Source organism: Pelmatolapia mariae, linkage group LG10_11 (assembly GCF_036321145.2).
Source record: "Pelmatolapia mariae isolate MD_Pm_ZW linkage group LG10_11, Pm_UMD_F_2, whole genome shotgun sequence".
Taxonomy (NCBI): Eukaryota; Metazoa; Chordata; class Actinopteri; order Cichliformes; family Cichlidae; genus Pelmatolapia; species Pelmatolapia mariae.
Genome location: NC_086236.1, coordinates 56,964,332 through 56,990,900, shown reverse-complemented (window position 1 = coordinate 56,990,900; position 26,569 = coordinate 56,964,332). Strand labels below are relative to the sequence as shown.

The 26,569-nt window shown below is 45.1% G+C and overlaps 1 protein-coding gene across 1 annotated transcript in view; it reads left to right on the top strand.

The window, feature by feature from the left end:
• Positions 1–25,976, top strand: part of LOC134636742 (ATP-dependent translocase ABCB1-like) — a 31,463-nt gene extending 5,487 nt beyond the window's left edge. Inside the window, exons 10-27 of the mRNA XM_063486866.1 lie at positions 249–359; positions 450–575; positions 993–1,196; positions 1,279–1,449; positions 1,721–1,882; positions 1,978–2,151; positions 2,649–2,795; positions 2,882–2,986; positions 3,268–3,345; positions 3,498–3,581; positions 3,651–3,854; positions 3,945–4,045; positions 20,280–20,420; positions 22,191–22,347; positions 22,433–22,630; positions 23,192–23,398; positions 25,140–25,286; positions 25,586–25,976. Of these exons, the coding sequence (XP_063342936.1) occupies positions 249–359; positions 450–575; positions 993–1,196; positions 1,279–1,449; positions 1,721–1,882; positions 1,978–2,151; positions 2,649–2,795; positions 2,882–2,986; positions 3,268–3,345; positions 3,498–3,581; positions 3,651–3,854; positions 3,945–4,045; positions 20,280–20,420; positions 22,191–22,347; positions 22,433–22,630; positions 23,192–23,398; positions 25,140–25,286; positions 25,586–25,792 (2,724 nt within the window). The 3' untranslated portion in view covers positions 25,793–25,976. The remainder of the gene's footprint in view (positions 1–248; positions 360–449; positions 576–992; positions 1,197–1,278; positions 1,450–1,720; positions 1,883–1,977; positions 2,152–2,648; positions 2,796–2,881; positions 2,987–3,267; positions 3,346–3,497; positions 3,582–3,650; positions 3,855–3,944; positions 4,046–20,279; positions 20,421–22,190; positions 22,348–22,432; positions 22,631–23,191; positions 23,399–25,139; positions 25,287–25,585) is intronic.
• The last annotated feature ends 593 nt before the right edge of the window (positions 25,977–26,569 follow it).

Here is a 26,569-nt window from a genome sequence, read left to right as displayed (position 1 = left end):
CTCTGCCGGCAGCCAGCTGTGCCAGAGTGAACCGAGCCGCAGGCCCGGAGGCCCGAGGGCCCCCTTTGCCCTGGAAGAGGCCTGACCTGAACATTGTGCTTTCTAAACACACTCATCTGAAACTGAAGGGCTACCAGCATTTCCTCCCATTGTTTCTTTGAGGTTATGAAAAGAATAAGCCCTGTTCTGCTGTATTAGTTTGGCCTCTTAGAAGTGAAATCTGCAGTATTTGATTCTCTTCTCGACAGGTGCCCAGTATCGACAGCTATTCAGAGGCTGGCTACAAACCTGAATCCATCAAAGGAGACATCGAGTTCAAGAACGTCCACTTCAGCTACCCCTCCAGGGCCGATATCAAAGTACGTTCTCATAGCCGCTGTATACTCAACTTTAAAATGCTAAAATAGCATGCAGACATTTTTATATCCCCAAACTCATGTTGTCTGTAGGTGTTAAATGGCCTGAACTTGACTGTGAAGAGGGGGCAGACCTTTGCCTTGGTGGGAAGCAGTGGCTGTGGTAAAAGTACCACAATCCAGCTGCTGCAGCGGTTCTACAATCCTCAGGAAGGAAACGTAAGTGGAACCTCAAGTACTTTGAAGTGCGAGATGTACAAATCAGATCAGTCCTGTGCAGACTTAACTGTTCAGAAATCAAACCTTTATATTTATTGTCTTTTTTAATTTTAACAACTTAAAGCCTAAAGTAGATAAGGTGGATTTCTTTTAAAGAACTTTGTTTATTTTGGACACTCCTTATGAAAATTGAGTCTGTTTGCTTAAATACAGTAAACTGGTTTGTGTGGAATTTTTTTTTTTTCTGTTGTTGTTTGTTTGTTTGTTTGTTTGTTTGTTTGTTTGTTTGTTTGTTTGTTTGTTTGTTTGTTTGTTTGTTTGTTGTTAAATGGCTTCTGTGTATAAAGGGCTCTGCATAAACCAGTAAATGGAAACAGCGAATCTACACACAAAACTCTGTCGTGTGTGTGCATGTAGGTGTTTGTTGACGGTCACGATCTTCGTTCTCTTAACGTCCGACACCTGAGGGAGATGATCGGGGTGGTGAGCCAGGAGCCCATCCTCTTCGCCACCACCATCACCGAGAACATCCGATATGGCCGAACCGATGTGACGCAGGAGGAGATCGAACAAGCTGCCAAGGAAGCAAACGCTTATGACTTCATTATGAAGCTACCCGATGTAGGGCAACACTTACAATCCCTCTGTCCCTGTAAATGATTGATCACCACTTGCTAATCATTGGACTCTCTGTGTTGAGCAGAAGTTTGAGACTCTGGTGGGAGATCGGGGGACTCAGATGAGCGGAGGACAAAAGCAGAGGATCGCCATCGCCCGAGCTTTAGTCCGCAACCCCAAAATCCTCCTGTTGGATGAAGCCACATCTGCGCTCGATGCTGAGAGTGAGACCATCGTGCAGGCCGCGCTTGATAAGGTACGGATCAACAGTTACTTTATTCTCGTTTCAGGGCCACTGTAAAATAAATAAATAAAGACACAGCTGAAATATTAACTCATGTCCAGAGGAGCAATCCGCTCAATCTGACTTGATTTTCTTGTATAAATGTCTCCTGCATGGATGGTGGATTTGAGCCATGGTACACATAAACCTATCCTCCTGCAATAATTTAAGTTTATGTTAAATGCTTGAGAGCAGCATGCTAGTAACATTTAACTCTGTAACACGCAAACTCGCCCGTGTGCAGGTCCGGTTGGGTCGAACCACACTAATCGTGGCTCACCGCCTTTCAACAATCAGAAACGCTGATGTTATTGCCGGCTTCAAAGATGGCAAGGTTGTAGAGGTGGGAACTCACAGTGAGCTGATGGAAGGAAAGGGAGTCTACCAAACACTGGTCTCCATGCAGGTAATTTTTGCACACAGGCAGTTTTAGCAGATGGGAACTTTCACAGCACCCAGTCTTTGTTTGTTTGTTTTGCATTTGTGGTTTTGCTCCTGAAGACGTTTCAGAAAAATGCGGAGGAGGAGCATGAGCAGTCTGCAGATGAGAGAAGCCCAGGAATCAGGTCATTGTCTGAGTCTTCTCTCTTCAAGAGGAAGAGCACAAAAGGCGCATCCTTTAAAACTTCAGGAGACAAAGAGGAAAAGGAAAAGTTGACTGGTGATAACTTGGAGGTGAGCAAACACCTAAATCCTTCTATCAATAAAGGCATGTGAAGTAAATATGATTCTTAGTCTAAGATGTTGTTTAAATTATTTTAATTATTATTTTCACTTGGATGAGTGTTCACACCTCCTCTTACTTTTTCTGGCAAGTAATAATTGAATTATACAGTACTACTTATTTTAAAACTTGGGGCTGCAATTTATTCTCTTAGGCAGTTTCTTTAAGTAGTCTTCAGGAAATGTTCTCCAGGCTTCTTGAAGGACATTCAAAACTCTTCTTTGGATGTTTGCTGCCTTTTGTTCTGTCAAGATGATGCCACACTGATTCAATAATGTTGGTTTGGGCTCCCTAGACTGATGATGATCTATTGCATGTTTCTATCAACTATGCTTTTACTGCATTAGCAATGTGTTTGGGATCATTTTCATGCTGAGAATCTACTTATACACACCATTCATTCATCACTTGAGTTGGAAGCCTTTTTAATCTTTCCTCCTGTCTGCAGGATGAAGACGTTCCCCCTGTGTCGTTCCTCAAAGTGATGGCTCTGAACACTTCAGAGCTGCCATACATTCTGTTGGGGACCCTTTGTGCCATTATCAATGGTGCAATGCAGCCTGCGTTTGCCGTCGTCTTCTCAAAGATCATCAATGTAGGTTACTCTTGATAACATGTTCATGTTGAATGCAGGTGTTTTTCAGCAGCTGTAGAAAGCTTCATCTTTTTATCTCCCCTCAGGTGTTTATAGAACCGGACCTAAACATTGTCAGACAAAGATCCGTTTTCTTTTCCCTCATGTTTGCTGCTATTGGAGCGGTTTCCTTTGTCACCATGTTTCTACAGGTATGCAAACACACACACGCACACGGTTAATGGAAGAGGGTTTGTGGTAAACCTTGTAAACTCTGGTATATCCTGCTAGTAAGTAATGTAAATAAAAAGGTTAAATGAAAGGGAAATGGTCACACAGGTCCCTGTCAAACTTTAGGAGAGTGCACACAAGTTTAAAGGATGCTGGTGTTGTAGTATAAACACATGCGGATGATGTGACACGTGTGCTAATTTCATGGGGGGGTTGTTTTTTTTGTTGTTGTTGTTTTTTTTGGGGTTTTTTTTTTAAACAGGGTTTCTGTTTTGGTAAATCTGGAGAGGTCCTCACCTTGAAGCTGAGACTGAGGGCCTTTAAGTCCATGATGATGCAGGTATGTAAGTGACAAAGTCAAATGAGAGAGCAGGGAGGATGTTGTTGACAAATAATTTTTTCTTGGTGGCTAATGTGACCCAATTATCTACATGGCAGCCGTAATGAAAGCTGGTCAGGTCCTTCAGTGCTTCTTTCAAATCTCCTTTGCAGGATCTGGGCTGGTTTGACCAACCCAAAAACAGTGTTGGTGCGCTCACTACAAGACTGGTCACAGATGCAGCCCAAGTGCAGGGGGTAAGCTTCAATAACAGCTGGCCAAAGGCTGCCAAAGGCTCACACTAAAGTGTCAAATCATCCATTTAGGCTGCAGGCGTGCGTATGGCCACGCTCGCCCAGAACCTCGCCAACATGGGCACCGGTTTAATCTTGGGTTTTGTGTACGGCTGGGAGCTGACTCTGCTGCTCCTGTCACTGGTGCCCATCATTGCAGTGGCTGCAGCCATTCAGATGAAGATGCTCGCCGGACACGCTGCTGAAGACAAGAAGGAGCTGGAGAAGGCTGGAAAGGTGAGGATTGGGTGCGAGATGTAAAAATTCCTCACAGCTCAGTCTGTTAAAACTCTGAACTCATGAGATATTTGCATTGCGTCTCTACAGATTGCCACAGAGGCCATCGAGAACATCCGCACCGTGGTCTGCCTCACAAGAGAGGAAAAGTTTGAAGCTTTGTATCAGGAGAACCTCGACGTGCCCTACAAGTAGGATAATTTGTACCACAGGGACCTGATTGCTCAATTATACACTGTTGGGTCTTTGCTTCCACAGGCCCCGCTGGTTTAGAAACCTATTCCCGTTAACGACAAGCAAGGAAACAAGACAAACATCTGTTTTTCTTTTTAATGTCTATTTATAAGAATTTAAGTTCAAAGTTACATAAAATCACACCAGACAGAGGACATAAGATACAAAAACAATAACATTCAAGCACAGGAAAAAAACAAAAACAAACAAACAAAAACCCAAACAGGAAAGAAAAGAAAAAATACAACAGTTACCCAGTACAAATCAAAAGATCAAAAGAAATACCAGTGTCCAAAGAAGATGATCTTCTGTGTGAGGTTAGACAGGGCAACAGAGAGTTCACCAAGTCCAGAAGATGTGGGGAACAAGTCCAGGAAGGAATCAGGGTCCGGCAGAAGTGCAGTTTCACACAAACACAAAGTGCAGTCTAACGGGTTAAAGTTTATGTTGAATCCCCGTTAATATGATTGAGAAAAGGGCTCCAGATTTCGACAAACTTACTTAAAATGAGTGTCAGCCAGACGATAACGAACCTCTTCAATATACAAACATGCAATCTCACGTAGCCAAACCCTAAACAATGGAGGAGATGGTGATTTCCAGGCTCTAAGAATAAGTCTTTTGGCTACAATCATGCCAAACATTAAGGCTTTCTGAAGTGGACGTCTGAGTGCCAATGAGGTTAGGGAGCAGCCTAGCACTGCAAGTACACCATCCGGCGTTAATTTTAAATCATAAATCTGGTTATATATATTACATATCTCTGCCCAAAAACTCCAGAGTGTAGGGCAAGACCAGAAAAGGTGACCAAGGGTTCCTTCCATTGCTTTGCATCTGTCACACAAAGACGAAATAGACGGAAAAATGCTGCCTAGCTTTGTTTTAGAGAAATGCAAACGATGAAGGACCTTGAACTGTATAAGTTGTAGTCTGGCATTAACAGAGCATTCTTTAATCTTCTTCAACCCATTGGCCCACAAAGCATCCGATATGTCTACTTCCAAGTCCTTAACCCAAGCATCCTTGATGTGGTTTGTAGGTGCTGTAAGTGTAAAAAGTGTAGTAAACTGGCTGATTAGGTGTTTGGAAGTGGGATTTTTAATCAAATAATCATAAGTCACTATGAGCAGGGGGCTTATCCAGATGGGCAAAAGAGTGTTTAACAAAATTCCTAATTTGTAAGTATCTAAATAAATGAGCAGAGGGGAGCATAAATTTTGATTGCAACTGAGCAAATGAAGCAAAACAATTGTCAATGTAGAGGTCCTTAATAGTGTGAAGACCTAATTCTGATCAAAGCTTAAACACAGGGTCCATCAAGCCAGGTGAAAAAGGTTTTCAGTTATGGGAGCAAAAATGGATAGGTCTGGAAGGCACAAAGCACCCCTAACTTGCTTTAAGATCCTAAGAGAATGACCTAGGACAAAATCATTACTTAGAAGTTTGGTAGGTACGTTTGGCTTAGAAAACAGAATATCATTAAGTGACGTACCAAAAATTGATTTAGCGTTGTGCGCCTCTATAAAAGGCCAAGAAGGACCGCATCCCTTCTGAACAGCGGGAACAGCAGAAACCCTGTTTCCCCAAAAACCCATGTTCTGGCATTGCAAGCCCAATAGTAGTGCCTGAAAACTGGGAGGCCTAATCCACCCTCAGAGGGGGGTTTCTGCAAGTGTGCCTTTGAAATTCTATGGGGTTTATTTGCCCAGATGAAAGACAAAATGATAGTCGATAGTTTTAAAAAACAATGAAGTGAGAAAGATGGGTATGTTTTGGAAGCGATGAATAGACTAACATCTTTAACCGGTTTTTACTTGCTAGAGACACCGAGCTCGGTGTCTCAGGAAAGCACTCTGAATCCAACCACAGACGACCTCGACTCTTTCTGCCTTTTATTGAAAACAGTTACAATACACACAAGCACCTCCCATTGTAAACCCCCCCTATGGTTCTAAAAGATAAGGCACTATGTGTGTATGTGTGTGCACGTACGTGCGTGTGTGTGTGTGTGTGTGTGTGTGTGTGTGTGTGTGTGTGTGTGTGTGTATATGCGAGAGTGTGTGTGTTTGTGTTTGAGGGTGTGTTTGTGTGACCACCTGCTCACCAAAAGGGTCATAAAAGCAGGAAGCTTACTAAACAAGAAAACAGAACCTTCAGATAGGATGTGCCTATAATAAAACACTACAGCCTCCCCCACCAACAAACTGGTTGGAGAGGTGGTCAGAGACAAAGGAATGTCTTTGATCATGCTGCTTGAACGAAGACTTACAAATTTAAGTAACACAATGATAACATTTAACAATTTGACTCCAACAGTCCCCCCTTTTTGTCCATTTTGTACTTAAATTTCCACTTATGCACCCTTGTGTTTGACAGTTTCAGTGTAGACTTCATTTCCACACAGCTCCTCATGTCATTCACTTCCTTTCGCTGCAAAGGTTCACAGTTAATACATGTACTAAACATGCATAGCAATTATCCTACTTCATTCATCTCATACACAGTAAACTGAATCCTGCAAGTAAACAAATGAATGTCAACAGTCAAAAACAAGAATCAACATTTTCAAAATCATATGCCACTACAATCCAAATGTATGCAGACATAGGCATTCAGACACATCAGTTGGTTTTATTGTCTGTCCCTGTGGCTTCCAGCTATCTTCAAAGCTGTAGCCTGGTCAACACTCCTCTTTATGACCCCTATCAACCCCCCAAATCTTCTCACTGCATTCTTCCTGTGGGGTGAATAGAGTCACGCAGTAAATCGTCTGCATTTACGACTCCTCTCCTTTCCTGTTGTCACTGCAGAAAAGGGTTGTTTTTTTTTTGTTTTTTTTTTTAAAGGAAATTAGATCAAATTGTTTATGATCCTCTCCCCCCTTTTTGAGTCATGTCCACCCATGGCTAGGGATGGGTACCGGTATCATTCTGACATAAACGGTAGAAACCAGACCGAAAAGCAGCGCACATTTTGGTGCTTTATTTCGGTGCTTTTTTTTTTTTTTTTCCTGAGATGTCATACACTTTGGATTCTAGCCGATCATTTTACCTTTCCAAGGATAGTAGGCGGGCCCAGGTACGTATGTTCTTTTAGAGCAGAGCTACAGATTAAAAATGCCCAAGGCAAAGTGGTCAAAAGTCTGGCTGTACTTCACAGCAAAAGATGCAAACTCAGCAGCCTGCAACAAGTGCTTTAAGCCCCACGCCCCCGGTACCGGGAGCAAAAAGGAGGAGATCACGTTTAATCGGTTATAACACGGGGTGAGAAATATAAGTCCAGACATGTGTGATATCCATAGAAACCTCTGAATCTCAGCTAAAATCTCACATAAACCATTTCTACAACCACCAAAATCAACGAAAAAAAGCCATGATTAAACGAGCAGTTATGTAAATGCGGACAAGTCCGCTAAACAAACGAGGCGAACCAGAAATTCTCCAGACTTCATGTAACCGGCTAAAGAAAAGCTGGTTATCTTCCAGAGCTATCACCAATTCCAAACACCAAGTTTCACCCCACACTGACCAAAATTCACTGAATGAGCCGCAAAAGAAGGCCACAAAAACACACAGCAAAAAAAAAAGACAGAAATTGGCTTACCGTCCAGATTTCCTCCGTTATTGTAGCCAGTAGCCACATGATTATCAGCAGTTACCACGCCTACCTAGCTGCATCAGAGCCGTTTTCCGTCAACAACCTCCATTTTAGTCCCACCTATAGATGCGTGACTGGACAGACGTCACATGCAGTAAATTTGGGCCCACGTGGGTTTTGGCCTTGGAACGTCTGATTGGTTGAAGTAACGTGAACGTGGCATTGTTACTGTGATTCTATTGGCTCAAACAATTAAAAAGCGGTGTCAGTCATGCAAATTGACCAAAAGAAACCAAAGTTACAGCCCCCCAGAGTTTAAAGGGCACGGCAGAAAAGGCCCATTACCATGTAAATGTATGGTTAATTCTTCAAAAATGTATTTTTTTTAAAAAAGAAAAGTATTTTTAGGCATGTTAATAAAATTAATTAATTTCTGCTCTTAAATACCTAAAAAATTCAACTGGCATGGTGTCCAATTGTGTGCCAAAATTGGACATTTTTGTACAACGTCTGGATATTCATGTATTGACGGCGCTGTAATTTTTCACTGTTTCACTTTAAAAATATAAATCTTTGCACAGATGATGTTGGTTACTGAATTTCTGTAATGAAATGTAAACTGAGGCATATTTTAAAAAGGGTTATATACTAAAATAAAAAAAATAAAAATAAAAAAATAGGCGAGGATAAAATCTACTTTTTCTGTGGTTCAGTCTCAGTAACTTTGACACAGTAATATCTGCTTCAATATTTGCACCTCTGATGGAATTTCACAAATGTTAGCTTTATTTTGATACCAAGATTGTGTGACCAAGAGTGTGTGAATGTGTGTGTGTGAATGGGTGGATGACTGGTTGTGTGAAGCGCTTTGGGGTCCTTAGGGACTAGTAAAGCGCTATACAAATACAGGCCATTTACCATTTAACAACATTGTAAGCACAGAGTTTGTAATTGCAGAGAAATAATCAATTAAATTTGGGCATTGCATTTTCGAGCAGGAAGCTCAGAAACCCCTTTGGGGCTTAAGAGGTTAAGGTGAAACACCTTAGGTGATCTTCATCCTTGGGAAAATTGCTGTCAGTTATTTCCCAGTCACCTGGCACCTGTGCTGTACACAGATTCACAATTCCATCTTCCTCTCTGCGCTGTCGGATGGAGCTTGGCATGCTCCTTTCATCCTTCAGGTTCTGTTCCAACGTCGCTGAAGATTTAGGGTAGAGCAAGTCATACACCCTCAACGTCGAATCTCTTTCACTCCTTCTGGATGTTTTGCTGTTCAAAGTCTCCTCTCGACGATCTTCTGGAAGCCCAGTGGCACAGCTCTCTGTGGGATGGCTGCTGTGCTGAAGGTGATCTCTGCTCCTCTTTGATCCTTCTGAAGCTTCTCCTCTGGCTTCAGCTTCCATCTTGTAGACGATCTTCCTCATTCGCTCCTTCTCATGGTACCTCACGACACCTGCAATTTAAAAATTGACAATCCTCTTTTGCCACACGGCTCTCGCCATGTGTCAACTCCACACAATGAGACATGCACAAGAATGTTGCACATTCCCTCTGAAAAATTCTCCAGGGTTTCCCTTGGAGCAGCTCCACTCCAATTTTGTAATCCTGTATAAAAACATTGGTCTGTAGTTAAATGTTAAGTTTGTTTAACTCCCAGCTTCCACCTGGAGCCTGTATCCTAGAAGACAAAGCCCTCTAAGTTAAAACAAACTTCACATTTGCAAACAACTAAAGTAAAAAGTATTCACCATCACAGAGACAAGTATCATTGCAGGTTTATTCTAAATCATTAAACCCCTACTTTTTTCCATAATTTGCTCCAAACATGGATCATCCCAATTTATTCCACATTGTAATCAGTGACTTTCCTTAAGTTTGTCACTCATTTATTTCATCACTATGAACTCAATAGTGGTCAGATAATGAGCCCCATATTAAACTATTCCACAATCACTGCATCTCTTATTTTTTTCCTCATTTCACTTGTCTGTTTGTGCTGAATCCTATTAAAGCACTCTTAAAGAGAAACATTAGCAGTAGCATCCTAGGTCAGGCCTAGGTCCTCCAGATTCCAGAGGTGCTGTAAAAAGACCATAAAGTTAACACTCTGCTGTGTGTGTATTTAAAAAAAAAAAAAACAACAACGCTGGTATCAAACACAGTATGTCTCACACTGTATTCACAGTTTCCCCTGTAACATTCACATTTCTCAACAACACAGTGCAATAGCATCCCCAACATACAACCTGTAAACACAGTTTCTGTCACACAAAAACCCAGTAATCCTGTGAAAAATATTAATCAACTGTGTGTCCTGCTGTAAATCACATGATCAAATCACAGATTAACCCTCTGCTGTAGAAAAGTAATGTAAATGTTAGTGCTGCGCAGGTGTATACACACTTTCACTGTGAGCAACACAAAGTGATGAATAACACACCCCTGGTAAATTCACAGACTCCCAGAAAAATTACAGCTAAAAAGGTTAAATTTACAGAGTTCACATAGTCATGTGACTCAAAGTTTCCTCCTCTGGTCTCCTCCTGCTACAAAAGACACACACACACACAGATACATCCACCCCTTTGTCATGTCTGGGTAGGGGTTAACCTTGCATAGTGGTGTTAAGTCAGTCAAGTCTTGTCAGCTTTCACCAGTCCAGTCAGTTCCCCATTTTAATTTCCACTCATTCATTCATTGCTGATAGTGGAATCTGTTGTCGCATTTTGTTTCCACCCTCAGCAATATGACGCCCTTTCAAAAGGAAAAAGAATTTAGACTGGATTACCTCGCTGAATCCTTTTAAACAGGGTCTCGCTTTCTGATTGTCCCAATTAGTGACTTTCTCCCGAGCCCATTTTAATTTGGAGAAACTCACTTTGCGACCGTTCCCGACAACATGTTGTGTAGCTCTTCCTGTTCAAACGTTCAGATCTGCTTAAATGACAGAGAATATTAAACAAAACTTTCAGTGCACTGTGAAAGTAACAAAATAAAAAGGGGGAAAAAAGGAAAGCCTTGTTAAGTCATGACACATGTTCTTCGTCCCAGGAGGGTAAATCGTACCAAACCTAATTGGCAGGTTCAACTTTATAACAAAAGACAAATCATCAGCCAGATTAATCTCAAACATTCATGCATCAGCCACACACCATACACAACACACAACATAACCCTGTTGGTCTTATCACATAATGAGTTTCTTCTCGTGTAATCAAATGTGTGCCCTGTTAAAACTTCTTCACACATCAGAAACTCAACAATCAGCTCACCCAGCTCACTCATTCAAGACCCCTCATCAGCATTCTGTTTTCTCCCAGCTATGATGCAATCACCTTTCCTCCAAAATAATATTAGACCCTAGTCTATGTAACACTTTTCATCCTACTAGTGACTTGGACAAGATGACAAACAGAATCTCATGCTTAAGATGCAGTCTGGTCTTCATAAGTTTCATTGTATGTGTATGTAGGGTTAGTATGGTTAATGCATTTTCTGTTTGTGTGTTTTTGTGTACCTCTCTCATTTTGTGGTCCAGACCCCTTCTCAATTTTCCCACGTAAAGCAGTTTCCTTTTTCCCAGGATTGCTAACCCAAATTTTGATTTCCCACACAAAACGACAGCCTTCCTCTTGTGTTCTCACCTGCTCCTCTCACTCCGTTCTCCTCTCCCACTTTGCAGTCCAATGGCAGTCAGTTCTCTTCAGCTTTGTCCTGTGTCATCCTCACTGTCTCATCTTGCCATTCCACTACAAACGTGGCAAATGTCACTCAGTCTCCTCAAAAGTTGCAGCTTGCTGGAAACGCATCTCCATCCATCCATGATGATGGGTTTTCTTTCCCTCTGATGCCGTTTGCACACACTGCTGCTGGACCTTTCTGCTCAGGACTCTGCTGTTGTCTCTTGGACTGCTGTCAACTGTTGATGTTCATGCCTGTACTTCTGGAACTGCACTCCTTGTCTTCAAGCAGAGGTTAGATTCCGTGGAGCTTGCTTTCTCAGAGCAAAGAACACATAGGAGTTTAAGCTGTAAACACAATTCAGCCAAAAGCTCGGCCTGAGTGTTTCTTAATGATGTTTAACTTATAATTTTCCTTCAATTGCTGCATGTGGAAAATTGATCCAGGTCTGCTTTCACCTGAAGTGACAAACTAAGACGCTCATCATTCTCATCACTGCTTAAACAACACACATCTCTCTCTCTGTTTTTTGAACTCTCCTTTCTTAAAAACAGAAAGTGAGATTGTAGTTGTTTCAGGCTGAGAAACACCAAACACTCTTCATATTATCATTGCTTTTTTATTTTTTTCATCAACACAACTATTTTATTTCTTGTGTCCACTGGGGTAGAAGGTGACCTGCAGAATCATCTCTGCCCCAGCTGGAGACCGCTTCACACACACACTTTCACACCTCTCTGTGGCTCACACACACAATGACGTCAAACACATTCACACTCACTGTTCCATCTGCTTTATGCACAATTTCATTTCTTTCTTCAATGATCTACATACTACGTGCTGCCCAGTGAATACTTTGCAATGTATTTCATCCCCTTTCAAGGGAGACTTACTCAGTTTATTCCCCATTACAAAACAACAAGCAGCCACACTCAAACAGATCACATCTGGCCCGCAAAACTCACACGCACGTTCACACATAAAATAGGCACCAACGAGAGCTCTATCCTCTTTACGTATTGGTATTGGAAACCAAACACTCAACGCCCTCAGCGGCGGAGAAAAACCTCCTTTCGGTGAAGAAACCTTCTTAACCCTCCCTATAAACTGGCAGAGAAACCAGACCATAAAAGACTGGTGGGGAAACCAGGTAGCTTGCGACTGCACGCACAGCTAGCGTGCTCCCGTACCTGCGGTTAACGGTCACGTAGCCGCTGTCTATTGTTTTAGGTCCGCTTGCACCCGCGCGACCAGCGCTCCCCCGGACTCACGTTTACACGCGCAGTCAAGGTGACGCATAAGACCTTCTCTACTTACTGTTTGTATTGCTTTTCGTTCACGGGAAGAGTCTCTGGATCCCGTCAATCGCCATCCAACCTGAGGGGAGTTCAGACACTAACTCACCAGCCTGGCGACAAAATTAAGCACCAGGGCTTTCATCAGGCGTCCCAGACATCTGGCTGCTAGCAGACTTGGGTGTCTCGTCTCCCCCTCCTTGGTGGACGCAATGCGTTGGGATCCGGTTCAAAGAAACAAAAAAATAAAGGTTGGGTCTGCGCTTCCACAGGCCCTGCTGGTTTAGAAACTTATACCTGTTAACGACAAGCAAGGAAACAAAACGAACTTCTTTAACCGGTTTTTACTTGCTAGCAAGGGAGGCCCGCTCGGGTTCTCAGGAAAGCACTCTGAATCCAACCACAGATGACCTCGACTCTGGCCTCCGCTTCCGCCTTTTATTGAAAACAGTTACAATACACACAAGCACCTCCCATTGTAAACCCCCCCTATGGTTCTAAAAGATAAGGCACTATGTGTGTATATGTGTGCACGTACGTGCGCGTGTGTGTGTATGTGTGTGTGCATGTATGTATATGCGAGAGTGTGTATGTGTGTTCCCTTTCAGTCAATTCACTCGGTACAACACATAAGTATGGGATATCACGCCCTCGCGTGTCCTGGCTGAAGAAACCTTTATTCACGCCTTTAAGGCAGATGACGTGTGATGACACGCGCACGGCCCCGCCTGCACATATAGCCGCTGTCATCACAGTTATCCCTCAGTTCTTACGCTCTTCACCTCGCTGAGAACACCTCTGCTGAGTTGGGCTAGCTAGCTGCTGCTAGTTAGCTCCGTTGTCTGCCGACTTGAACTTAGCTTAACTGCCCCTGTTGGTGTTAGCCTCCACCGCGCTGTTGGTGTGTAGGCTGCCCGCGGAGCGCTAATTTCAAGTTTTCCTGTGCAGCGTTTCGCTTTGCGTTTTGGAATGGACTCCAAACCGAAGCGAGCAAAGCAGAAATCTTCTGTTCGCCCCTGTCCTCAGGGATGCGGTTTCTCTTTGCACGACAGCGACCAGCACGATGCCTGCCCTGTCTGCCTGGGGATCGTCCACGCTAGGAGAGCGTTGACGGAGCCCGAAGCCTGTGCGTTTTGCCGCCAGCTCCGGCGCTCGACCCTGGAAAGACAGGTAACGTTTGTGGAAAAAGTGCTGGGACGCTCGGCTGTCGCACGGCATGACCCTCTCCTTTCCGAGTCTGGAGCCCCGGCTTCGTCCGAGTCCGAAGACGAGGATTTTCCGGTCGATGTCCCCGCAATTAGCTGGGCTGACCACATGGAATATGTTGACGGGTTAGCCGATGACGAGCCAGAACCATGCAGGAGCGCTGACGGGCTTCAGCCTGGGTTGAAGCCCGCCAGCGCTCCCCAGGAAGACGAATACGTGCTGGACATCGGCCTGGACATCCATGGTTTGTCGGAGGATGAGCAGGAGAGCTCATTGTCGGCCCAATGTGCCGCCGCTGCTGCGCCGGTCGGCCACGATGACACCTCTCTTTTCTCCCTGTTTCGCCGTGCTGCTGAGAAGCTGCAGGTGGACTGGCCCTCTCCTCCGCCAGCTCAGAAGCCGTCGCGGTTCGCGGGTTTTTTCCTCCCACCGGGGCCCGCAACGGCCAAAAACTGCCTTCCCATGTTCCCAGACTTTCTCTGCGAGCTAACAGCATCATGGGACAAACCTCTGTCTACCCGCGTCACTGTGCCTGGCTATGGACAGTACATGGAGTTGGACGGCGCCGAGGGGGCTGGCTTAGCTAACCCACCCCCTATGGAGCCGTCTCTGGCTGCTTATCTGGCCCCGTCCCATGACCATGGTGTCGGCGACCCCGCAACTCTGCCGTCCAAGCACTGCAGATTCTCTGCTTCGCAGCTGGAGAAGATTTATTGGGCTCAGGCCGGCACTGCTCGCGCCATGAGCTCCGTCACCATGCTCCAGACGTACCAGGCAATGTGCCTGGCGGAGCTCGGATCGCTGGTTCCCGATGACAGCCCGCTGGCACCTCTTCTTAACGAGGTCAGAGTCGCCACAGATCACATCCTCTGTGCGTCTCGCTGTGCAGCGCTCTCCCTGGGCAGAGGGATGGCTTCGACAGTAGTGGCGCAGAGGCACCTGTGGCTGACCCTCTCTGACGTCCCGGATAGGGACAGAGCTGTATATCTGGACGCACCAGTGTCTGCGGCTGGGTTATTCGGACATTCACTTGAAGCCATTCAGGCTAGATTCGATCTGAGGAAGAAGCAGACGGAAGCTCTGCGCAACATCATCCCCAGACGTCAGCCGAAACCCAAGCCCGCAGCTAGCTCTCACAGGCCCGCCGCTCCTCTGCCGACTGGCAAGAGATCGGCGCCCACTGCTGAAGTGGGTGTGCCGCCAGCGAGAGCACATCCTACGGCCCGAGCTCCACGCCAGTCAGCCTGGAGCAAAGGCCCACCCTCGGGCCCCCAGCGGGACCCGACGCCCAGGAGGAAGAAGCCTCAGCCCTCCTAGCTGTGGTTTCGAGTGGAGAAGGGGTCCAGCAGCAGGGAGACGCTGCTTTTACCCCTCTGTTGCCGCACAAGAGGTGCCGCTTAAGTTCTGTTCAGGTTGTCAGCCCCAGAAGGCGCTGCACTTTCCTAACACTGTCTCCCAAGCACAAAACCCCTGCACACAAAATGCCTCAGGTAACTCCCTGTTCAGGTGTGTTAAATGTTCAGGTGACCACATCGAGTGTTCCCGCTGTTTTTCATTGTTGTGCCCCAGAAAAGGTGCCTCCAACAAACTGTGTGAATGTACATGTTCCCATGTTACAATCAATAAAGAGTGTTGTTTATTCTCAAACAATCACAAATGCTCAGCCTGCGGGCAGAATGAGCCAGGTCAGGCAGGTGATGCAGTTCCCTGCAGACACACTGGGGGGTGACAACGCCCCGCCTACGGTGCTGCAGGTAAGCTGGCTGGCTGCTCACTTCCCTCAGTGGCGCGCTTGCGCCCCCCTCTCCGTGGGTGCTGCGAACCATTGCCATGGGTTACCGGTTGCAGTTCCGGGTCAAGCCGCCTCGTTTCCAAGGAGTCATAAACACGACTGTCAACACCGAGGCGGCCATGATACTCAGAGAGGAAATAAAGGCGCTATTGCAGAAAAGAGCAATACGAGTGGTCCCCGCTTCGGAGACAAACAAAGGTTGGTACAGCCGTTATTTTGTTGTTCCGAAAAGAGGGGGAGGGCTTCGTCCCATCCTCGACCTGCGAGTCTTGAACACGTATCTACGTACGTACAGGTTCAAGATGCTAACACTCAGACAGCTCTTGAATGCAGTCGGCCCGGGAGATTGGTTTGCGACAATCGATCTAACAGATGCTTATTTTCATGTGGCTATACACCCGAAACACAGGCAGTTTCTGAGGTTTGCATTCGAGGGCGTAGCCTACGAATACCTAGTGCTGCCGTTCGGGCTGTCGCTTGCTCCTCGCACCTTTACGAAATGTGCCGAGGAAGCGCTAGCGCCCCTCAGAGAGAGAGGCATCCACATCTTAGCCTACCTAGACGACTGGGCTCTCGTAGCTTGTTCCAGAGAGCAGGCGGAGACACAGCTGTCACACTTTCAGACACTGGGGTTCTCTGTGAACTTTCAAAAGAGCTCGCTAATCCCGAGTCAGCAGATTTCTTTCCTCAGTTTGGAAATATGCTCGCTTTCCAGCCGCGCAAGTTTGTCGGATCACAGAGTGGCCGCGTTTCATCGCTGCCTCGCTCAGTTTCAGCTGGGACGCAGACTGCGTTTCCAGACGATATTACGCTTGTTGGGCATGATGGCATCTATGATCGCCGTAGTGCCACTTGGACTGTTAAAAATGAGAGCGTTTCAACGCTGGACTCTCTCTCACCGCCTGTGTGCATCGCGTCATCCCCGGAGGAGGCTGCCGCTAACCGCGTCTTGCATGCTAGCTCTCCGTCCTTGGAGGGAGCCCAGGCTGCTGCATCAGGGCTCTCGGATTGGGAGGGTGTTGTTTCGCATGGTGGTGTCCACAGATGCTTCCCTAAGAGGGTGGGGAGCGCTGTGCAAGGGTGCATCAGTGAGAGGGATCTGGTCCGCAGCTCAGCCCCAGCTGCACATCAACCACTTAGAGCTGTTAGCAGTGTTCTTAGCTCTAAAGCATTTCCGTCCAGTCCTGGAGGGCCAGCATGTCTTAGTCAGGACGGACAATTCAACAGTGGTGTCTTACATAAACAGGCAGGGAGGAACACGCTCTCTTCCCCTGTTGAGGCTGTCTCTATGGGCTCAAAATGTGGTCATAAATATTTTGTACTTGTAAATCAGTTTTGTATGTGTAAAAAGAATTTGTGTGTGCGTAAAAAAGATTTGTATGTGTAAAAAAGATTTGTGTGTGCGTAAAAAAGATTTGTGTGTGGACTTAGCCAAAAAACCCCTGCAAGTTACAAGTACGGATTTTGACCCTGTTTTTCTACCTTTCATCTGATTGGTCAATGTCATGTCAATCACAAATGTAACAATCCAATCAGAGAACAGATGGGTTTGCCTGTCGGAGGGGCACTTTTTTGAACTGCAGGTCCTTGAAGGGTAATACAGTTTGAAGCTGGAGGATCTCTATATAAATATCCGATAGCAGCTAGGTCCGCTAACTTTCAGTAGCTGTTGAAAGGATAAAGTTGTGGTATGTCAGTGGTTAGAAATACCATTATTACTTTAGGATTAGATTAACACAAAGTCAGGGCTGACCCGGGACCATTGCTGTGAGTCACAGTGCGCAGCATAAAAGCCCTTTCACATCGGACACAGGATGTGCTGCTAATGCTAACTAAAAGCAAAGGATCCAGAATTTGTTGCGCTGGCTGCTGGGCTCTGTGGGTTTTTGCAGCAGCTCTACCTGTACTAGATGCACCTGCTCCTTGTCGTTTCTATCTCTGACTTTATGTCCTCTACAAGAGTTTCGGGTTTTTTTGCTAGTTCTTCAAATGTTCAATAAAAACCTGTATGCTAATTCATAACGAAGAAAGCTTTGTAATGGAGACTGTCATTTCCAAAACACTGCCCCCCCGCGGTCCGCAGCGCTGTTGAAAAGGCTGTGGAAGTCCCTGTATTAAGCACATAGACCTGTGACACAAACATCACCAAACTCAGACGACCACAGACTGTTTTCCTTCCTGGTGATGAAGGAAAACGCTGGGTTGGCATGTAAAAGGGCATTTATTCCCTTCAAAGACCTGCAGTTCAAAAAAAGTGCCCCTCCGACAGCCAAACCCATCTGTTCTCTGATTGGATTGTTACATTTGTGATTGACATGACATTGACCAATCAAATGAAAGGAAGAAAAATAGGGTCAAAATCCGTACTTGTAACTTGCAGGGGTTTTTTGGCTAAGTCCACACACAAATCTTTTGTTACACACACACAAATCTTTTTTACGCACACACAAATCTTTTTTACGCACACACAAATCTTTTTTACGCACACACAAATCTTTTTTACGCACACACAAATCTTTTTTACGCATACAAATCTTTTTTACGCACACACAAATTCTTTTTACACATACAAAACTGATTTACAAGTACAAAATATTTATGACCACATTTTGAGCCCATATGTCTCGCTCTCTGCTGTTATGGTGCAGTGTTCATTTTCTGTCTCTGAGAGCCACCCATGTCCCGGGCCACCTGAACCTGGGGCCGGACCTTCTCTCCAGGGGGGGTCCTCTGGTGAGAGAATGGATGTTACACCCTTTAATAATCAGCCTGCTAGCAGCGAGTTCTTGGCAGCTTCCTCTCCGCAGGGATCTCCTCTCTCAGGCGGGAGGAGAAGTGTTTCATCTGCACCCAGATCTGTGGCGCCTTCATGCTTACCTGCTGAGAGGCTAAACTTGATTGCTAAGGGTTTGCCACCTAGTGTGATAGCGACAATTCAGAGCGCTAGGGCCTCATCTACTAGAGGCTTGTACGTTTACAAATGGCGAGCCTTCGAGCAATGGTGCCAGAACCGCCACACTCTCCCATTTCAGTGCTCTATTGTGGATGTTTTGACATTCCTGCAGGAGCTGCTGGATAAGGGCCTTTCATTTTCGACAATTAAGGTTTATTTAGCAGCTATATCTGCTTGTCATATTGGCTTTGACGGGGTGACACCAGGTGCACATCCCCTCGCCATACGTTTTCTGAAAGGAGTTCGCCGGCTGAGACCCGTGCTTAAGTCCAGTGTCCCTGCTTGGGACTTGTCTTTGGTGCTGGAGGCCCTTTGTAGCCCCCCGTTTGAACCTATTGAGTCTGTGGATATGAAATTTCTTTCATATAAGACTGCATTACTTCTCGCTTTGGCTTCGGCAAAGCGAGTGGGTGACCTTCATGCGCTGTCTGTGCATCCCGCCTGTACACAGTTTTCTCCTGATGGCCACAAGGTCGTATTGCGTCCAAATGCTGCCTATTTTCCCAAGATCATGCCTGCATCTTATAGCTCAATGGAGTTTGAGTTGCTGAGCTTTTGCTCCCCTCCTTTTGCATCTGAGGAGCAGAGGAGGATGCATTCTCTTTGTCCAGTGCGTGTGCTACGCACCTACATTGAGCGCACTCAGAATGTGACCAGCTGTTTGTCTGCTTCGCCAATCCAAATAGAGGTAGATCTCTGTCCAAACAGAGGCTGTCCCACTGGATTATAGAAGCTATCTCACTGGTATACAGCACCAGAGGTCTTGCTTTGCCCCACGGGGTGAGGGCTCATTCCACCAGGGGGATGGCAACCTCATGGGCTCTTTTTAAAGGGGTGCCTGTAGCTGATATTTGTGCGGCAGCTAGTTGGGCATTACCGCACACTTTTGTGCAGTTTTATCGGTTGGACGTTACAGCCCCTTCGGTGGCTCATACTGTCCTTTCTGCTGGGTCTACCACTCACTAAGGAAGTGGTGGCCCGATTCCGGTTCGGTGGCTGCTCTGCGGGGCGTGTATATATGTCCCATACTTATGTGTTGTACCGAGTGAATCGACTGAAAGGGAACGAATAGTTATGTCTATAACTTCTGTTCCCTGAAGGAGAGGAACGAGGTACAACACAAGGTGGCCCCACTGAGCAGTTTGGCTCGGTGAAGAGCGGCTATCGAACTGAGGGATGACTGTGATGACAGCGGCTATATGTGCAGGCGGGGCCGTGCGCGTGTCATCACACGTCATCTGCCTTAAAGGCGTGAATAAAGGTTTCTTCAGCCAGGACACACGAGGGCGTGATATCCCATACTTATGTGTTGTACCTCGTTCCTCTCCTTCAGGGAACAGAAGTTATAGACATAACTATTCGTTTTTGTGTTTGTGTTTGGGGGGGTGTTTGTGTGACCTCCTGCTCACCAAAAGGGTCATAAAAGCAGGAAGCTTACTAAACAAGAAAACAGAACCTTCAGATAGGATGTGCCTATAATAAAACACTACAGCCTCCCTCACTAACAAACTGGTTGGAGAGGTGGTCAGAGACAAAGGAATGTCTTTGATCATGCTGCTTGAACTAAGACTTACAAATTTAAGTAACACAATGATAACATTTAACAATTTGACTCCAACATACGCTCTTTAAGTTCTGATGCCACCTTTCTCATGTTTTTACAGAAACTCAAAGAAAATGGCACACATCTACGGCCTCACCTTCTCCTTTTCCCAGGCGATGATCTATTTCGCTTATGCGGCCTGTTTCCGTTTTGGTGCTTGGCTCGTTATAGCTGGAAGGATGGATGTCGAAGGTGTCTTCCTGTGAGTGAACTGAAACATTGGCTTGTATCTTGATGAGGAGATTAACAGGCAGACCTGACAGTTTTGCATGGCGGGTAACATCCAAACAAAGCATTTCTGATGGACAGAACCTTTTCATGTGGCTGTTAATCATTACCTTAGTCAGGAGCACATGAAGAGCCTCAGCGTGGGGGGGGGTTGGGGTGGCTTTCAAATGTACACTCTGATAGATACTTGTGGTGATACATCACTCTTTTGCTGGGAGGAGCCACTGCTTTCATTTATATTGTGTTGCATAAACTGGGAAGTCCAAAGTTCATGGCAAACCGAAGCCTCAGAGTCCATAAAAGAAGAAAATATTAACTCTTTAGCTCTTAATGAACACTATACACCCAACTGAGGCTGCCCTGCTTTGAAGTTAGGAAGACGAAGCGCCAGCATCTTGAAAATATCAGTTTGGATACTAGGTTATAGGAAATTTTAGGCACATGCCCCCTTTCTGATTTCTTGGGGGGGGGGGGGGGGGGGGTTGTAAATGTTTCAGTGCTGTTGAAAATGACTTTTGTACATTTGTTGGTGCAACAGATCCACAAAACAGTCTATAATGAGATAATGTCTCTGAGCTTTTTCCCACTCCCTGGGATGGAATGATTGTGCAGCATTACTGTAGTAAAGGGAATTTTGGATCCACACATACTCCAATATATACAAACAACCCCACTAATGTTTGGTTAAATGTGCCTTAGAAAGTTGCACTTCAGCCCGACCCCTTTGGTAACCATAAACGAGCCTCTGGCATCATTTAATCACTCCTTGGCAGGATTGGTAGAGCCCATTTTAGTTTGCTTAAATTCAGGTCTGTGCCGGGAAAGCAAAGATAATCCAAGTTTTCAATAGGACTGAGGGTTTGTGCTTTGGGACAGTCGTGTCATAAACTTAATGTTAGCCTGCTTTATCCATTCTAAACCAGTTTTAATGTGTGTTTGGCATTATTGCCCTGCTCAACCATATAGTTGTTGATTTTGAGATGGAGTTGAATGTGGAGGTGGTTCTGCTTCTTATTCATTATTCCAATATTAATATTGTCACTGGCAGAACAGCCCTGGAGCGTGATGGTACCACCACCACACTGGTTCAGTGCTAATATATTGTTTTTGGGTTTGGAAGCGTAAAGTTGAGGCTTTCAAAGTTTTGTCGTGGTGGGTAAACGGCTCAATCTTCTCTCGTCTGACCAGAAAACTTTTCTCCAGGAGACATTTGCTTGTCCACATGGGCGTCTGCCATTTTCAGTCGAGCTCAAAGATACTGACATTTGAGCACAGGCTTTGGCACCCTCTCAGTCAATAGTGATGTAAAACAGATCTAACTGTGGACAGTGATTCTGGTGTTACAGCAGTTTCCAGTTCATGGCAGGCTTCAGACTTTGTGGTTCCTGGGTTGTTCTTGAACACCTTAACCAGCTCCCTCTCATCTCAGACTAATGGTTTGGGTCTTCTTCCAGTTCTTGGCAAAGTGGTGACGCAACATTAAAGGCCACAAAATTACCATTAAATTCATGCCCACAATGAGTAAATGCAAACTTCTGACTACAGCTGTTGTAGGCATAAACTCGTCAGTCGGTTCATCATTATCGGCGGGGCCGAACAACGCAAACTCATCTTTAAGATTATCAGTAATTACAAACTGATAATCTTTTATCAGTTTGTTAGCTTAGCCTTAGCTTAGCCTTATGTAATCCTGTTTCACACCCCACTGACAGCGAAGCTAATGTGTTTAACTTTCCTCTCACAGTGTGATTTCAGCCGTTCTGTTTGGTGCCGTGGCCGTCGGTCAAGTCAACTCCTTCGCTCCAAACTACGCGAAGGCCAAACTGTCTGCTGCCCACATCATGATGCTGTTAAACAAGGAGCCTGCCATTGATAATCTGTCAAAGGACGGAGACTGTCCGGTACATGACGCAAAGCTCTGCGCACCAAACACGGCTTTAGAAAAGTGATATTTTACCACATATCTAACTATTTCTCTTCTTCCAGGACCAATTTGATGGTAATGTGACCTTTGAGAGGGTCAAGTTTAATTATCCTTCACGTCCTGATGTACCCATCCTGCAAGGGCTGAATCTGAGTGTGAAGAAGGGAGAGACTCTGGCCTTGGTGGAAAGCAGCGGCTGTGGGAAGAGCACCACCATCCAGCTGCTGGAGAGGTTCTATGACCCACTGGATGGGAAAGTGGTGAGAAAACAACTGCACGCCCACGCTCTGTGCACTGCCTCACACTGATGCCTCTTCACCTACTGACAGTTGGGTAATGATTAGCTGGCCAGTGCTTTCCAGTACTCTGCTGTTATGAAGTCCATGTAACTGGTGATCTCATCTGGATTACTGCATAAACATTTATCTGGTTGGAAGGGAAATGAATACTGTGCCTGTTGTCTCGTGTGCTGTTGTCACATGGCGTTTTTGAACATCATGTGCACCATTGCAGGTTTTCTAGTACGTTTGTGTTTTGTCACTTTAAAAAAAAAAAAAAATCTCTGGTAAAATAACTCATTAACTGAATTTCTGCATCGATTCAGAATTGATGTAAAACCAATGATCAGAGTTAACTTTAAGTAAGAAGTGGCACGTTCTTCAGCTAAACAAGCTTTTAGCCATTAACAAATCAGACATTTCCTTCAGAGCTTGGTGATTAAATAGATGTTGCAAATATCAAATGAATGCTCGGTCCAGGTGGCAAAAAAGACACAAGCATGCACCACTGCCTGAGCTCATTTGTGCTACTCTCTCCTTCAGGTGTTGGACAAATCTGATGTCAAAAACCTGAACATTCACTGGTTGAGGTCCCAGATAGGCATCGTCTCCCAGGAGCCCGTGCTGTTCGACTGCTCTTTGGCTGAAAACATTGCCTATGGAGACAACAGCCGCAAAGTCAGCATGGACGAGATAGAGGCAGCGGCCAAAGCAGCCAACATTCACAACTTCATAGAGGGTTTGCCACTGGTAATGTCATTACTGTTTTATAGAGCATTCCATGTAAAGATAAGGGTCAAATCCAGTGTCAGTAAAACAGACTGGGTGGATAAAGAGGTGGTCAAAAAAAGCAGAGTCAGGATTACAGAAAGAAAGGAGGCTGAAACACTGAATCTAACCAAAAGTGGAATTTGATGTCCAGCTTTGTTTTTAATGCTTCACAAATCTGCCTAGAGCTTCCTCTGCCCAGCTACCACAGGGTTTTACTGTGAGGGAAGTTTAGTACAGCCAGGATGTCTTTGTGTTGCCCTCAAAACCTAAAGCCTTAGAATGAGTCCCAACTTTATGCCGTTTCTGATTCAGGCTGTGCACATTGACACTTGATGGCTGCTATAAAATGATCCCTATGAGTGTCACCTACTGCAGAGATTTTTATCATATCACATGATGATGAAATGATGATAAACATCTAAAGAAGATTAAAAAATGTAACCGTAAGAGGCAACACTGCTGCAGATAAGATAATAAATGACTACAAGAAATCCTTAATTGATGATTTATTGCCTAGAGAGCTAACTATACACTTCAAGTTTGTTTTTGTTGTTTTATGCTCTCTCAGTACTGCTGGTTTTTGATGTGATGGTTTCACATTAGAAACAAATGAAGATCAATTTAACTTTGAAACTTCCGAAATTTCTTCGATACAGTGTTTAAGGCTCGTCGTCCAGATCACTCAGATGGCATTTCTTTTGCTTTTTACGTCCTTTAAAATGTTGAATTTGCTGCTTGTATTTGACAAGCAGTTAACTGGTCAGTGCTGAGACTTTAAAGGGCTCTGATCAGGAGGCAGACTGAAACTTGATAGTAATGTGGTGGTTTCAAAGCATTTTGCTGATGAACTGTAGACTAGATGCTGGTCTGTGGCTTATGAGGGTTCTGGGATCTTGCCACCAATTTAAAATCTTCAAACATTAGTTTAAAAGTATAAAGCACTAATCAAAAAGCACTACAAACTGTTGTGGTTGCCGTCAGTATCGAGTCATCTTTGAGTAATTCTTTCAGCCTCGTGTTGCATTATTTTAGGGTCTTTACCTTACAGTATAAAGAGCTTTGAGGCAACTGTTGTTATTTGGCATTGAATTACAGCTCCATCCTTTTGTAAGCCTTTCTGTTTCTGCTCAACTACAATAACTCATAGATTTAGCAATAAAGGGTTTATTGCTAAATCTACAACTAGGCTTCTACAGAGAGTGGGGGTGTGAGGGCAGGCCTTCCAGCGAGCAGTCAAGTCACTCTGAGGGTGCTGAATGAAACAGCAGCTGCGACATTAAGGGGTAATAGCAGAAGGGGGCACATTAGTTGTCATGGGCATAAAATCAATGTAACACTGAGGACAGTGACCACCCGACAATCCCAGTGAAGTGGTTTACCTCCTCTCCCATTCAAGACACCAGAGGAATCTGTACTGATTACTGGAGGGCTTGTATCATTAAGCCTTATAATCAGTCAACAAATTTGAATGGTAATCATGCAGGAGGGCAGCTGAAGTTGAATGTGTTATTGTACATGTGAAAATGATTTCCTGCCAGCATTTTAATAACTTGGCAATAAATGTAGCAATTATTATTAAACCTCAAAGTACACTTTAAGAAATATGTCAGCTGTGAGGAGTGATTGGGTCCATGCTTTGTATTGTTTTTACCATCTATAGTAACACAACTATGCCCTCTCATTGTTTTTTTTTTTGTTTTGTTTTTTTCCCCATGAGCAGAAATATGACACGCAGGCAGGTGATAAGGGGACGCAGCTGTCAGGTGGTCAGAAGCAGCGAATAGCCATAGCCCGAGCCATCCTCCGCAACCCCAAACTGCTGCTGCTGGATGAGGCCACTTCTGCACTGGACACTGAGAGCGAGAAGGTGAGCACATCTTTCCATTTTCACCTGTAATGCTTGTCAGGGAGATTAAGTAAATGGTGAGTAAAGTCACCAGCTCATACAAACGACTGCTGCAGCTAAAATCCACACACAAGAAAATGGGAACTCAGACTGGGGGGGAAATGTTGGGCTGAGAGAGTTCACATTAAACTTGAGGATGGGAGGAATACAGGAAAGTAGCCATGTTGATAAAGATGACAGTTCTGGTTTAAATTGAAACCATCTTTAGTGCTGAAAACATTCATTGTAGGAGCTCTTATAAGGCCATGCTCTCTCTGTAGGTGGTGCAGGAGGCTCTGGACCAGGCCAGCAAGGGCAGGACGTGCATCGTCGTGGCCCACCGTCTGTCCACCATCCAGAACGCAGACCGCATTGCTGTATTCCAGGGAGGAGTCGTGGTGGAGCAGGGGACGCATCAGCAGCTGCTGGCAAAGAAGGGGGTCTACCACATGCTTGTCAACAGACAGATGGGACACGGTGACAAATAACCCGTAGTGTCCATAATCTTGAGAGTTCTGGATTAAACACTGGTGCCTTAGATCAGTGGTTCCCAAGCTTTTTTTGCTAGGCCCCCCTTTGTTTAACAAGAAAAATGCCCCCCCTTTGCGTTTCTGTGGGCGCCCCGTGCTAGCATAGCAGTGTCCAAGCATTTCTTTTTTCCCCTTTTCATACTGCGCCCCCCCTGCAAAAGTACCGGTTTGGCACTGGTATTGCAGTGCCAAACCGGTACTTTTGAAACGGTGCCAGTGCTTAAACGGTGCTCGAACCAGTGCTTAAAGAATGGAAAAACTTTTTCTTTGGTCATTTTAGCCTTTTTGGCCAGGGTGAAGGGAGTATCTGCCATCAAACAAGAAGACAGCCGCATGTAACTACGACCGTGTTTGCTAGTTCACCTTACGTGCATTAATTTAATAACGTGGTTAGCCTACTCAACGTAAATTACACACGAACAACATTAAGCTGCTCACGCAGAGAAGAATGGCTGCTGCTGCCATCATCATCCATCATCATTTCTGCTACACTGGCAGGGCTAGGGGCCAGGACTCTACTCTTCGGGTTCTTGGGGGATGTTGCTAACTCCGGGTCCGATAACAGGCACCACACCCGCAGTAGATGTGCTCGGTGTGAGGTCTCGCAGCAAGCTATCGAATACAGTGCATTTTTCTCGGCTTTTAAAAAAACGCTATGCATCGCCAGGTGTTTCATCAGATTCGAGGTTTTACCTCCTTTGCACAGTATCACCTTAAAGCACTTGTTGCAGGCTG